The following is a 15,564-nucleotide window of genomic DNA, read 5'->3' as shown; positions in this document are numbered from 1 at the left end:
TATATCTCACCTTTCACTGCTGTATAATGAATATGTATAAAGAATTACAGAAAATTGAGAAAAGAGAAGAATATGAGCCCACCATCAGGAATATAAGCTACTCAGACCATCTTGCAGCACACGTTCCTTTTTCTTTGCTTTTTCAGTAGTCTCAGCAGAACAAATCCTATCATTCTAGCTTCAAACTAACAAAATCTGGAATTATCCTCTTTTCAGTCACGTCTCATGGATTTCTGGTTCTGTTCCCATTAGAACAAATTTGCCAAACAGTCAGCAGAGCTGCGTCAATTGGTAAAACATGTTCATTCTACCAAACAAATATTGTTGTGAATACTCTGTCCTAGTTTGAGACAAAAACCGAGGGATGAAATAACAACATAATTATAAGATCTACAATGTTATATAAAAATAACTATTAGACGGTAAAATAAGAGAATAAACTCAATGTAACGTAATATTGTGTTGGACGAGAGATCATTGAAAGTCTTAGTATGAAGATTAGATCAAGTAAATGTTAATCCAATTTCTAAAAGGAGGATGAGAGCGAGAAAAAATAATAAAACAATTATGAAATATTTTAATATTAATATTATGATTTATAGTATAATATTATACTATCACACTCTTATTTAATGAGACAAAAACTTGATTTTTGTTGTAGGAGTAAAATTTGTTAGTCTAAGTTAGTAAATTGATGCCCTAGATTAACAATATAGGGTTATAGCTTATTCATTATTTCCTTAGAGGGTTGTAGTGAACATTTTGTTTATGGGGTTTTATGAACTTTTACTTTATTATTATTCAAAGTTTGAAGAGAACAAAGCAAGTGTAATAATTAGCCTTGCGGGTATCCCTTAAGTATATCCATCCCCCAACCAAGCACACAACAAATAACAAAACCCCTCTCCCGCCATGAACACTCAAGTTATCCTCTCTCACACTGTCCCACCTCGTTTACCTTCTTCTTTCTCACTTCTCCCTTCAACAAAACCCTCCACACTCTCTTTTTTCTCTTTCTCTCTTCTCCGCAACCATTCTCTTCATTTCCCACTCTCTTTCTCTTTCAACTCCCCAACCTCTACTTTCCGTACTGTCCACCGTGACGGCGATGATGACGACGATGAAGATGTTGCAGCCGACGAGTACGAAGACGAAGAAGAAGATGAACATGAAGGAGAAGAAGATGATGATGATGATGGTGATGACGTTGCAGCTGACGATTACGACGAGGGTGAAGCCACTGACGGCGACGATGGCGACACGTTCGATGCTCCTCTGAGCGATGGAGCTTTTAAGTGGCAGAGAGTTGAGAAGCTCTGTAATGAAGTTAGAGAATTCGGCGCTAACATTATCGATGCTGATGAACTTGCTTCTGTCTATGATTTTCGGATTGATAAGTTTCAGGTTCTTTTCTACACAATCTTCGTTTTTCTTTCCTTGCTCTCATATTTCCAAAATTGATTATAAGGTTGAACTGTGTTTGTGCTTTGAAGAGGCTAGCGATTCAAGCTTTTTTGAGGGGTTCATCGGTGGTGGTTTCTGCTCCTACTAGCAGTGGGAAGACTCTGATTGCGGAGGCTGCTGCAGTGGCCACAGTAGCGAGGGGGAGAAGGATATTCTACACAACTCCGCTCAAAGCACTCTCCAATCAGAAGTTTCGCGAATTCCGGTATTCAATCAATAATCGAATTGAATTGAATGAAATTAGGATTTGTATATGATTTGTTTTTTATAAGTGCATTTGCATTTTCTGTGTTTGGTAACACCCCTTTGAGGGTCTTACAAGCTAGTAAATGACTTACTGGATAAAAAAACAAGTTAGTAGTCTCGCACTCTCGATTGGCTAGGAAGTGGCTTACGACTGATAAGTTAGGAGTTTTTAAGTCATCTACACATATCAGCTAGTCAATACTTTCAATTCAATTAGCTACTTTAAAAGTCATAAGCTTTCAGGTTCTAGCTTTTCAACTAGTTGTTTCAGTAGAGCCTTTGTGTGTGTGAGAGTGACAAGTACCATACTATTTATCCAGCTACCATACATGCGCATTCTGGCTGAAACATTGCTGATCTGTTTGTTGTGGATTTCAGGGAGACTTTTGGTGACACAAATGTCGGCCTTCTTACTGGTGATTCTGCCATCAACAAGGAGGCTCAGGTTTTGATTATGACTACAGAGATATTACGCAACATGTTGTATCAAAGGTACATTGCATTATACTGAAAATTTGGATCCTAGAGTAGCTAAAACAAGGTATGTTGTGTTGCCAAAGCTGCAATTCAGTACGTGAGTCTTTCTTTTTTAGTTTTAAAAATGTCCTTTGGTATTAGGTATTTCCTATTTGCCATCAATAGCTGTAGGTGAGTTTGGTGAGTAAGAAGTCAATCCTAGCTGAAAGTTTGAGTTGCATATCATGTTAATCACATAACAGTGTCAAAGAAATAATGTTACTGGATGCCAGTATCTTAATGAAGACTACTTTTGCTGGAAAAGTAGCAGCAATTCCATAAAAAAAGGCAGTCGGTGCACGAAGCTCCCACCTAGTGGGGGTCTGTGGAGGGTTGTTGTAAGCAGCCTTGCCCTCACAAGTGGAGAGACCGTTTTCAGGATTCGAGATCATGACCTCTTGATCACTAAGCAGCAACCTTACCATAGCAGCAATTCCGTAGCTTGATAATTTGATATCGGTAAGGTCTTTGTTATTATTAATGACTTTTGCTCGAGTGCAGTGGGTAAGTTGTTGAGTCTAGGTAAAGGTAGAGTTGCATAATATTTCAAGCATATAACATTGTTGTAGAAATAATTGTGTTGTATGTTGTTTTGATCTAGGAGAAACATACTTCGCAGTTTTAGTGATTGTTCTTTTAACTCAATCCTGTTTTTGTATTTTTGATTATGACAACATCTTCATTATTGTTCTCTCCCAAAGTTGTCGTATAAATTATGATGTATGACTTATGGCATCAATTAAGTTTCTATTCTTGATCACTATATTGTAATTTAAGATGATTGTTCTAACCATGAATGCTTTCTAACTGTGTCTTTTCATGCAGTGTTGGTAATGTTTCTTCTGGAGGTGGTCTTTTTCATGTTGATGCGATTGTTTTGGATGAAGTTCATTACCTTAGTGACATATCTCGTGGTACAGTGTGGGAAGAGATTGTAAGCATGATTTATTGTCTCTCCCTACTACTTAGCCTGCTTGAATTCCTTATATTTCTCATGCTTATGTGGTCAATAACTGCAGGTTATTTATTGTCCTAAAGAAGTTCAACTTATTTGTCTGTCAGCAACTGTTGCAAATCCAGATGAGTTGGCTGGCTGGATTGGCCAGGTATTCAGATTGTGCTTGTGATGTCTATTTCAGTTATTGCACTAGGCTGGCTTTTTGACCCTGTAAATAGCATTAAACTTCATTCATTCTAGTCCTCCCTTGCTCCCCTTTATGAGAAGAGGAATTCGTTAACTGAAGAAAAATAAAAAAAATGTAGTGTTAGGGATCCTCCTAAAGAAGAAAAGCAAATATTGAAGTAATACAAACATTAGGTAAACAGAGAAACTAGTTACTTCGCAGTTTGCATAATGAGAATATCAAGACTGAAATAAGACTATTCTTGTTACCCACAATGAATGTAGAGTACCTTGTTAATTTGCTGAAACAGCTGGACTCTAGAGTCTTGAAGGTTATTGTATTTTACAAATACTAAGTTTCAGGAGGTGATTTAAAACTCGCTTTAAGTTGTTAACTATGAAGAAGTTAACATCACATCAAAAAAATATCACGTGGAAGGCCTTTCCCCCTGGTCTAAGACATGATGATTTTTCAAACTCTAACTTGAAACATCTAAAATCATTGAGAAATAATGCATTTAAAAATTTCCCAAATTTCATGCTGTCTCTAAGGAATTTAAGGAGTTGTTCATTTTTATGGACTTATGGACAGTTTGGGATTTGAAACATTGTTTGGATGCTTCAACTTTGCTAATTTTACATCCAATTTTTAAAGACAGGATACCGAGTGCTCCAATTTATATATATGATACTTGGTATTCTATTTTTATTTATCAGATTCTTTAAATGCTATGTTAGTGGAGAAGAACTAGACAAATAAGCTATACATATTTGTAAGATTACCTTCATAATGAATTTCTCTTAACCTGGCTTCTTTCTCTGTGACGTAAGTGTACAGATGGAACTGGGTTAAGTATAAATAAATCTTCTTTGAGTTGACTGATGGAAATGTGTCTAGTGAGAGAACTTAAATAGTAATTAAAGACGATCTTATTTCATTTTATTTGGCTGTCTACCAAGGTTTAATTCTCTTTGTAATCTCTGCAAGAGTGATCTTTCTGTTGTAAAACAAACATTTTTGGCTTTCAGATTCATGGTAAAACAGAGTTGGTAACATCATCAAGACGTCCAGTTCCACTGACTTGGCATTTTTCTATGAAGAATTCCTTATTACCACTTCTTGATGAGAAAGGAACACGCATGAACAGGTACTGTCAGGGATCCTTATTATACTGCATTTATTCAGTTTAGTTGATTGTTCTCACATATATTCTATCTCAGTAACAGAACAGCCTTGGTTATTGGTAAAGTGCTTTCCTATTTGCTTTCACTTCTTGCCCATGTGTGTTTCATGAAAATTGGAAGTTGTTAATTGTCATACTTGCTTGAAGGTGATGCTGGTTATTCTTGCAGTATCTATCTTTTTTCTGTTCCCTAATTTCTTCCTCTTGAGTGTGGATGAGTGTTAATGTTCATATTGGTTGTTAAAAATAATAGTTGTGGCAATTAGAATCACATTTTGTCATTGAGCATCATGAAGTTTGATAACATCTTTATTTGGTAGATTTTATTTTCCAGTGATTTTTTATATTGAATGTTAGCCATTTACTACTCTCACATTCTGCTACTGTGTGGAAGAGCAGACAACATCTAATTACGTGATAAAACTATGTATTCAATTTTGAAATCTAGGGCATTGAATTGTGAGTGCTGATTGTTTATATGTGAAACATTGTTCTAGATGGTTGGCTTTTCTTTGTAACTTCCTCAATCGTATATCATAGTGATAGAAATTGGGTTTTAGGGATTAGAAGAATTAGAAATTAGGAAAAGAAGAATGAGTTCAAGATCAGAATGGATCTTGAACGATTTCTTTATTACAAGTTTATGAATCTCAATGGTGGAATGATTACACCTTGGTAAAGAATCTCCAGAATTCCAAATCAGTTATCCTTCCCTCCAAATCCTCACTTTTCAAAAGATAACCACCTAACTACTACAACATTCTATTTATAGCCCCAAAACCCAACTAACTATAACTACCCTGAAAACAGAATAGTAACACTCATCCCCCCTTTACATTTTTTCTCCTAACATACACATTTTTAATAGGGGGTTTATACCCATTCCTAACAATACTCCTCCCTAAAAGAACCAACTTGTCCTCAAGTGGAAAAGAGGGAAACTTCTCCTGAATCACAGCAGCCAACTCCCATGAATTATTGCAAGCAACCACATTAGCCCTTTTAATCAAGACTTCAATCTGACCCAGCTGAGTCTCCCTGCTATCAACTATGTCTTTTGGTTCCACCTCTAGTTCATATTCTTCACTGAGTAAAGTAGGAAGAGGCTGAGAAACTTGATTTGGTTTTAAAACTTGCTTGAGCAAGGATACATGAAACATTGGGTGTATCCTAGCCTGCTCAGGGAGGTTTAGTTTATAGGCCACAGGGCCTACTCTTGTCAACACTTGATATGGCCTATAGTACTTGGCTGCTAGTTTAGAAAATGGCTAGAAGCTAAAGACTTGAGCTTGTAGGGTTGGATCTTGAGATAAACCCAATCCCCTTCCTTGAACTCCACCTTCCTTCTATGTTTGTTAGCCTGTCTCATCATCTGGTCTTGGCTTTTTAATAAATTCTATCTAAGTTACCCCAAAATCAAGTCTCTCTGCTGCACCAACTAATTGATGTATTCTACTTTAGAGGGAAACTCTCCAACCTTGATTAACATTGGTGGATCCCTACCATACAAAGCTTTGAATGGTGTCTCATCCATGTGGAACTGTGATAGGTAGAGTTGTACCAAAATTCAGCCCAAGCCAACCATTGGACCCACTGTCTAGGCCTATTCACTACCTCTGTTTGCCCATCAGTTTGTGGGTGATAGGAAGTATTGAGCTTCAACTGAGTTCCAGCTAGCCTAAACAACTCTTTCCAAAACTTGCTTACAAAAACTGGATCCCTATCAGAGACTATAGAAGAGGGGAATCCATGCAATTTCACCACCTCAATTACAAACAAGAGAGATACCTCCTTGCCAGAAAAAGGATGACCCAAGGCATAGAAATGTGCATACTTAGTCAATCTATCCACCACCACTAATATGGTATCCTTACCTTGAAACCTAGGCAATCCTACAATGAAATCCTTGGAAATATTTGTCCATACCTGAGTAGGGATTAGCAAAGGTTGCAATAATCCACCAGGGGTAAGGGTAGAGTGTTTGTTCCTCTGACACACATCACATTCTTCCACAAACTTTTAATGTCCTTCTTCATCCCTACCCAAAAAATACAACTAGCTATCCTCTTGTAGGTTCTGAAAAACCCTGAATGACCTCCTAGGGGACTTTCATGACATTCCTTCAAGATGGTGATGATTCTGTGGGAATTTCTAGCAATGACCAACCTCCCCTTGTTCAACAACAACCCACCCTTCATGGCTGCCCGATTTTATAATTAGATCTTGGATCACTTGTTGCCACTTGGGATCCTGAGTGACTTCCTTGGTCCAATGCTCCTTTTCATTAATTGAGACCAAAGAAAGTGTTGCATACATTTCTCTCCTTGATAAGGCATCAACTACAGAATTCTCCCTCCCTGGTTTGAATTGGATCTCAAAATTTAGTCCAATCAAACTTCACAACCCACTTGAATTGTTCTTCTGTGAAAAGTCTCTGATCAGTGAGGAATTTGAGGCTTCTCTGAGCTGTACTTATTACAAAATGCCTTCCAAGTAGGTAATGCCTCCACCTCTGTACAACTTGAACCAAAGCCATCAACTCTCTCTCATACATTGACTTTTGTTGAGCCCTCATAGACAAACCCTGACTCCAAAAAGCCAAGGGTTACCTCCTTGCATCAAGACTGCTCCTATACCCTTGCTAGAAGCATATGTCTCTACCACAAAAGTTTGAGAAAAGTCAGGTACTGCTAACAAGGGAAGGTTAACCATAGCAGCTTTCAAAGCCTGAAAGGCTTCAGTAGCCTTCTCATCCCATTTGAAACTGTCTCTCTTTAAGAGCTCAGTAAGAGGTTTGGCTATCTTCCTATAGCCCTTCACAAATCTTCTATAGTAACCAGTGAGGCCTGGGAATCCCCTCAATCCCTTAATCTCTTTAGGCATTAGCCAAGAACTCATGGCTGCAACCTTGTTCTGATCAACTTCTACCCCTTGCCCAGATATCACATGACCCAAATATTCTAACCTGACCTGGCCAAAAGTACACCTTTTCCTATTAGCCTTCAAGGAGTGATCTTGCATCATCTTTAACACCAACTGTAAATGCTCCTTATGACTATCCATGTCCCTGCTTTACACCAATATGTCATCAAAGAAGACAAGGACAAACTTCATGAGAAAAGGCTTTAGGACTTCATTCATCAATGCTTGAAAAGTGGAAGGAGCATTGGTTAGGCCAAAGGGCATAACCACAAACTAATAGTGCCCTTCATGAGTTCTAAAAGCAGTTTTCTCTATATCCTGATCCCTCATCCTAATCTGGTGGTAACCAGATTTAGATCCAATTTAGAAAAGACTTGAGCCCCTCCTAACTCATCCAATAACTCCTCAATGATGGGAATTGAGAATTTATTAGGGATGGTCACCTTGTTGAGAGATCTGTAGTCCACACAAAACCTCCAACCTCCATCCTTCTTCTTGACCAAGATGATGGGACTGGAGTAAGGACTTATGCTAGGCCTGATCACCCCTGCTTGCAACATTTCTGCCACTAACCTCTCAATTTCAGTCTTCTGGTAGTGAGAATACTTGTAGGGTCTGAGATTAGGAATGTTGGCACCTTCCTTGAGGTAGATGGCATGATCATGCTCCCTTATAGGAGGGAGGCCTTCTGGATCGGTAAACACACTCTCAAACTATTGCAAAACTTGTTCTACCCCTTCTGGTATTCTGACAGTTGGGCCAACACTATCCTCTGCTTCATCATAATGCAACATCAAACTTTGCCCTTCTTCCATCAAGACCTTCATGAAGGCCCCTAGAGGAAGTTGTGCTCTGGTAAGGGCTGGATCCCCTCTGATCTTATGGACTGTCCCTTCCCTCTTCAGAGTTAATTCTAATTTGCCAAAATCTGCTTTTACTTCCCCCAAATTGGCTAGCCACTCTAATCCCAAAACCATATCCACCTCTTTCATCTCAAACAGATAAAACTCCTGAACCAACTTCAATCCCTGCAAACCCAAACTCTAGCTGAGTACATTTCCCCTGGCATGGTACCTTGTGTCCATCTCCCACCTCCACTGTATATCTAGGAGTAGCTTGCACTTCCAATTGCAACTGTTCTACCAACTTGGACGAGATGAAGTTGTGAGAAGCCCCACAATTAATGAGTATCACTACTTCCTTGCCCCTCAAGCAACCAACAACCTTCCAGGAATTTGCAGAAGTGAGGCCTGCCATGGCCCAAAGGGACAATTGGAGTGAGTGCATACTAGCTACAATGGAATCTTCTCTGTCTAACTCTTTTTCCTCTTCTTCTTCCTCCAATAAGAACATTCTAAGTTGCCTATTCTTGCACCTGTGATCTCTGTTGTAGGGTTCATCACACCTGAAGCACAACCCCTTATCCCTTTTCTCCCTCATCTTTGCTCCAGTGAGGTGTTTAAACCCTCCTCCCCTACTTCTTCCACTGTCAACTGATGGATTATTGCTCATGTTAACAGAGGCACTCCCAACAGAGGATTGATCAAGTTTTCTATCTATTCCAGGCTTAGATTCTACAGTTATAGACCTACTAGGGATAGTAGATCTAGTAAAACTTGAAGATCTAACATAAGAGTTATTGTTCACCTTCTTTTGCAAGATAACATTCTTTTCTTCTATCATCAAGGACTTATGAATTACCTGTCAAATTAGGATGTTCATAAAGCCTTACCTCTGCCCTGACTTCTTCTTTGAGGCCATTCAAGAAAATTTCTTTCACAAATTCTGGATTAATCTCTTTGAGAGCTCCCTCACACTTCTCAAATTCTTCCACATACTCCTCCACTGACCCTTGCTGTTTCAAAGCCAATAATCTCTCAAGGATTATGCACCATGGAAGGTTGAAACCTTCTAATAACAGCTAACTTAAATCTTTCCCAAGAGGGTTGAGGATTACACCTACTCCACCATTGATACCAACTGAGGGCCTTTCCGTCCAGAGCCATTAATGTGGCTTGCATTTTCTCATCTTCAGTCACCTCCTTCATTGAGAAATACCTCTCAAGCCTGTGTCCACCCAAACGCATCATCTCCTGAAAACGTGGGTATCTCCAGCTTCCTCCATCTCTCCCTTCCTCAATTTTCCCTTACCTCATGTTCTCCCCCAAATTCACTCTCTTCATCATGCGTATTTGGAACCCTAGCTCTGGTGGTCAATTGCGCTAACAATTCCTCCAACCTCTGTATCCTGGCTTCATTCCATTCGTTTCGTATCCTCTGTTCTTCTCTTTCTCTTCTCATCTCCTCGCGTTCTTGCCCCAAATCTTCAGCATTTCGTGCCATGCTTCTCGTAGAAACCATGCGCAAAATCAAGAATCGAAGCGTGTATAATTTGGGCTTTGATACCAGTGATAGAAACTGGATTTTAGGGATTAGAAGAACTAGAAATTAGGAAAAGAAGAATGAGTTCAAGATCAGAATGGATCTTGAACAATTTCTTTATTATAAGTTTATGAATCTCAATGGTGGAATGATTACACCTTGGTAAAGAATCTCCAGAATAACTAATTCCAAATCAGTTATCCTTCCCTTCAAATCCTCACTTCTCAAAAGATAACCACCTAGCTACTACAACATTCTATTTATTGCCCCAAAACCCAACTAACTATAACTACCCTGAAAACAGAATAGTAACACTCATCCCCCTTTACATTCTTTCTCCTAACATACACATTTTAATAGGGGTTTATACCCATTCCTAACACATAGCGACAATAATAGCCAATAAATAGGGGTTCGGTGACAATTACTATTGTTAGTATTTGCTGCATTGAAGAATGATAAGAGGGCTTGGGTTAACAGGGATCTGGCTTCCCTGAAGTGTATGGCGGCCGTGCATATTGTGCTTAAATATAATTTCCAATAGAGTCATTTGTTCGGATTTTGGTTTATTAATGAGAGGAGGAGGATATTCATGCACTTATTTTGGTATATGGTTACAGCTTACCAAATATCTGGTCTACGTTAGTGCTGGTGATTGAGCAAATATTGCTGTGTGGCTGTGGTAGTAATGGTCACCTGGTCTCTGCTGATAGTTGTAGCATGAATGTTTCTCTTGAATAGTTCTGTCAGAAAAGAATATACCTTCAGATATATAAAATCATTCATGTGCAGTCACCTTACAACTCATGCTTTTGGGACAGTTGGCTCATGACATTGTATTGAAGTCTCTGTGACAGTGATCTACAGTTCTGTCCATGTTGCAAGCCCAAAAGCCCTCTTGTAAGAGGGGTTGTTAAATTAGAAACCATTCATGTGCCTTCACCCAAAACCTTAATTTTTTGGCATAGTTGGATTGTGACAATACTAGTGGTTAAGGTAGTGGGTGCTGCAGCGGCTGCAATGGTTTTCGTGGAAAAATTGATGCTGGTGATGATAATTATATGATTGTAATGATTTACTTATTTTCATTAAATAATAAGAGAATGAGGATTGAATAGAATAACTGAAATATATTCTGTGGAACAAGTGTTTTTTTCAAAAGAAAATGTAACCGCATTGTTATTCTGTTATAATACATCTAGAATAAGCTTCTACCTATTATTTAAATAATTTAAGCAACTAAATGTTCATTATTATCATTATTTTACTAGTAACTCAAATAAAAGTGGAAACTCAGTTATTTTCCTTTATTCAAAGCAGGAAGCTATCACTCAATTATTTACAACTTCAAGCTGCAGGAGCTAAACCATACAAGGATGACTGGCCTAGAAAAAGAAATTCACGGAGACGAGGAACTCACACAAACTATGATAGTGATGGTAGCATGTTTGAGCAACGTTCTCTTTCAAAGAATAACATAAATGCAATTCGTCGTTCACAAGTAGGGCCTCTGAATCAGTCCTGATATGTACTGCTTCGTATTTTATGACGATTATTGTAGCCATCTTTTCCCTCCCTTTTTATCTTCTCAACTTAATATTATGATGATGAAAGTGAAATGAGGATATCTTGCCTACATTTTATATGTCAAATAAAAATAATCACTCGACACTGAATATGGAGTTCGGATTGTGATAAATGCGCTAAAGAGCACACTCATGTGTTATGTAGGTTAAAGAATATACTTTAATGAGCATATGCTTTGATATGGAGTTTAATCTTAATTTTTTTCAGGTTCCTCAAGTAGTTGATACGTTATGGCATCTTCAGTCCAGGGATATGCTGCCAGCTGTGTGGTTTATTTTTAGCAGGAAGGGTTGTGATGCAGCTGTGCAATACCTTGAAGATTGCAGACTATTAGACGATTGTGAAACAAGTGAGGTTGAGCTAGCCTTGAAGAGGTTCCGCCTTCAGTATCCTGATGCTATCAGAGAAACAGCTGTAAGAGGACTTCTGCAAGGGGTTGCTGCACATCATGCTGGTTGCCTACCTTTGTGGAAGGCATTCATAGAAGAATTGTTTCAAAGAGGACTTGTCAAGGTTGTTTTTGCTACAGAAACCTTGGCCGCTGGAATCAATATGCCTGCTAGAACAGCTGTCATTTCGTCACTCAGCAAAAGAAGTGACAGCGGACATGTCTATTTAAGCTCAAATGAACTGCTTCAGATGGCTGGGCGTGCTGGGCGCAGAGGCATTGATGAACGTGGTCATGTAGTCCTCATCCAAACACCTAATGACGGTGCTGAAGAGTGTTGCAAGGTCTTGTTTGCTGGACTTGAGCCTTTAGTATCCCAGTTTACTGCCTCATATGGAATGGTATTGAATCTTCTTTCTGGTGTAAAAGCCATTAGGTCAAATGAATCAGATGAAGTGAGACCTTCATCAGGGAGAACTTTAGAAGAAGCTAGGAAGTTAGTTGAGCAGAGTTTTGGAAATTATGTTAGTAGCAATGTTATGCTGGCTGCCAAGGAAGAAATTAAAAAAATTGAGAAAGAAATTGAATTGCTGATGTCAGAAATCACTGACGAAGCCATTGATAGAAAAAGCAGGAGGGCTTTATCACAGTGGGAATACAATGAGATCACAGAGTTACAGGAAAATTTAAGGGCAGAAAAACGTGTTCGGAGTGAATTGCGGAAACAGATGGAAGCAAAGAGAATTTATGCCCTGAAACCTATACTGGAAGACCCTGAAAGGGAACATCTACCATTTTTGTGCTTGCAGTATAGAGATTCTGAAGGAGTTCAACATTCAATTCCTGCAGCATATTTGGGGAAGGTTGACTCCCTTAATGCTTCAAAACTCAAGATCATGATTTCTTCAGATGATTCTTTTGCATTAAATTTAGTAGATGCAGAGCCAACAAGTGTTACTGATTCTTCATTAAATAAAAATCTTGAGCTATCGTATCATGTGGCTCTTGGTTCAGATAACTCCTGGTATCTATTTACAGAAAACTGGATTAAAGCAGTATATGGGACAGGCTTTCCTAATGTTCCATTGGCTCAAGGGGATGCTCTACCTCGAGAAATTATGAGTACTCTCCTTGATAAGGAGGAAATGAAGTGGGATAAGGTTGCTCAATCCGAACATGGTGGTTTATGGTTCGTGGATGGATCTCTAGAAACATGGTCTTGGAGTTTGAATGTTCCTGTTCTGAGTAGCTTATCTGAAAATGATGAGCTACTTTTAAAGTCTCAAGTCTACCAAGATGCGGTTGAACTTTACAAGAACCAAAGAACTAAAGTTGCACGCTTGAAGAAAAAGATAGCTCGTACTGGAGGGTACAAAGAATATAACAAAATCATAGACGCCGTCAAGTTTACTGAGGAGAAAATCAAACGGCTGAAGACTAGATCAAAACGTTTGACTAATCGTATAGAACAAATTGAACCTGCAGGATGGAAGGAGTTTATGCATGTTAGCAATGTCATACATGAAACCAGAGCTTTAGATATTAATACACATGCCATCTTTCCACTTGGCCAAACAGCGGCTGCAATTCGAGGAGAAAATGAGCTTTGGCTTGCAATGGTTCTTCGCAATAAAAGTTTACTAGAACTAAAACCTGCACAACTTGCTGCAGTTTGTGCAAGTTTAGTGTCTGAGGGTATCAAAGTCCGACCCTGGAAAAACAACAGTTATATTTACGAGCCTTCTGCAACTGTAGTCAATTTCATAAGGTTACTGGATGAGCAAAGAAAAGTCCTGTTGTCAATTCAGGATAAACATGATGTAACAATATCTTGCTGTTTGGATAGCCAATTTTGTGGCATGGTTGAAGCCTGGGCTTCTGGGTTGACATGGAGAGAAATGATGATGGATTGTGCTATGGATGATGGTGATCTAGCTCGCCTCCTTCGTAGGACCATTGACCTTTTAGCCCAGATTCCGAAATTGACAGATGTTGATCCATTGTTGCAGCGCAATGCAAAAGTTGCATATGATTTCATGGATCGGCCTCCAATAAGTGAGCTTGCTGGGTAATAGTAGTGTCTTTGTTCTCCTGTTCTATGCTCCCTTTGTAAATATTATTGTTGTATGATTCATTTCCCTAAATTCTTTTCTTCTTCATAAAACGCACTTATCAGTTAACTAAATTGTTTTTTCTTATTTTGATCGCTCTTCTTTTTTTTCTGGCTCATTTTTGTATGCTAACCAGTTTCTGTTAGTGTATTAGTCACTCTTGTCAATTTTTTGTAACCCCGCAGTTTTACATTAAAAAAAATGAATTCGATTCACCTGTAAAATGACATTGTTTCACCTAAGAGTTACCAGAAGTTTGAACAAATGGACTAATGTTCTAATAGAAACAAAGTTAGGGACCAGAATGAGATAATTAAGTTAAAGAATCAAGTGTGTTTATTGCTTTTTTTATAACATTATATATATATAAGGTATTTATACTTTGTATTAAGTAAATTGCGAAGTTGTGATGTTTTCTGGAGAATATGTTTTCTACCTTTTACATTTCAGACAACAATAATCCAAACTTGTAAAATTATGTTTGCATGAGGTTAAAAATGTATAAAGATTTTTTTGGAAAATCATATTGACTTTCCTTAGAGGTTTAGCTAAATTATGTCTACTATATAGTTGTTTTCAAAAGTTGCACTCACCTTTTCTTAGAGAGGTGGATATAATTACAACCACCTCTTTAGAGGTGGGTGACAGGGTGAGTTTAGCTGTCAAAAACAAAAGTAAAAGGTAAATGTAATAATCATTTCAAAACTCAAGCATGTGAATTGTGAACATAATTTCCCCATAATTTTTTCCATTAAAAATGTATAAACTGGTACTTGGTGAAAGATACAAATACAACTCTCACGGAAGTGGAGCCATGGAATGATGGTCACGTGTATGAAATGTATTAGGTTGAAAACAAAATGTTCCTACTTGTGTCTCCACGTGCAACTTCTTTTCTGGAAATTCAACTACCAAGAGTGTCTTTGGCATGCTATAAAGCCTGGATACTTACTATTATGATACAATTACGATTGATGCCAACATTGTTATATGCTACCCTACATGTCTATACATACATGCATATAGTTTTTTTACTATTCTAATCTAACAACCTTGAATCCTTGATATAGAAGTTATTTATCCATGAGTGGTAAACATTTAGTCTATTCATAACATGATAACAAGCCATCATTCCCTCTTCATTCTCTAATTGTGCACTCATCTTCTGTCCCAACTCTCTTGCATCCAGTAATAATAAAGCAAAAATAATAATATAATAAATATTTTAAATTTTTATTTAACATGTCATATTTTTATTGGTTTGAGATAAAATTTGAGACAACAAATTTATATATATTTGTTAAAAAAATTTATTTAACATGTCATATTTTTAATTGTGAATTAAAAATAAATATTTGTTAAAAATTTAATAAATATAATGTTAATACTATATATAATTTTAAATGGATGATTAAATATATAGGTATAATTAAAATGTCTAAAGATAATATTGAACTATAATTAAAATATTTAATTAAATAAATTGATATATTTAAATGTGAACTTCAACCCCGATGATAACATAGAAACAATAATATTTTTAGTTTTATAGATGGCTCACAACATTGTCTGCGAAAATGTATTTAGAGATAAATAATAAATAAATATAATAATAGTTACATGATGGTGAAAAAAAATGGC

The 15,564-nt window shown here is 37.5% G+C and overlaps 1 protein-coding gene across 1 annotated transcript; it reads left to right on the top strand.

Annotated features, from left to right (window-relative positions):
• Nucleotides 856–14,090, top strand: LOC109349236 (DExH-box ATP-dependent RNA helicase DExH15 chloroplastic). The gene is made up of 8 exons (XM_019589971.1): nt 856–1,404; nt 1,494–1,669; nt 2,089–2,202; nt 3,052–3,160; nt 3,246–3,332; nt 4,379–4,497; nt 11,158–11,338; nt 11,632–14,090. Exons 1-8 carry the CDS (start codon nt 913–915, stop codon nt 13,882–13,884), a joined length of 3,531 nt encoding a protein of 1,176 aa, XP_019445516.1. The 5' UTR covers nt 856–912; the 3' UTR covers nt 13,885–14,090.

The sequence above is a fragment of the Lupinus angustifolius genome, chromosome LG06 (assembly GCF_001865875.1).
Source record: "Lupinus angustifolius cultivar Tanjil chromosome LG06, LupAngTanjil_v1.0, whole genome shotgun sequence".
Classification (NCBI taxonomy): Eukaryota; Viridiplantae; Streptophyta; class Magnoliopsida; order Fabales; family Fabaceae; genus Lupinus; species Lupinus angustifolius.
Note: the sequence above shows the minus strand (reverse complement) of the source record. Positions and strands in the feature narration are given on the sequence as shown.

Bases quoted from the DNA above. Each gene is read 5' to 3' on its own strand.
- LOC109349236 (XM_019589971.1), top strand. From the start codon at position 913: ATGAACACTCAAGTTATCCTCTCTCACACTGTCCCACCTCGTTTACCT. The intron at 1,405-1,493 runs GTTCTTTTCTAC...TGTGCTTTGAAG, and splicing joins TTCGGATTGATAAGTTTCAG to AGGCTAGCGATTCAAGCTTT. The intron at 11,339-11,631 runs GTAGGGCCTCTG...AATTTTTTTCAG, and splicing joins ATGCAATTCGTCGTTCACAA to GTTCCTCAAGTAGTTGATAC.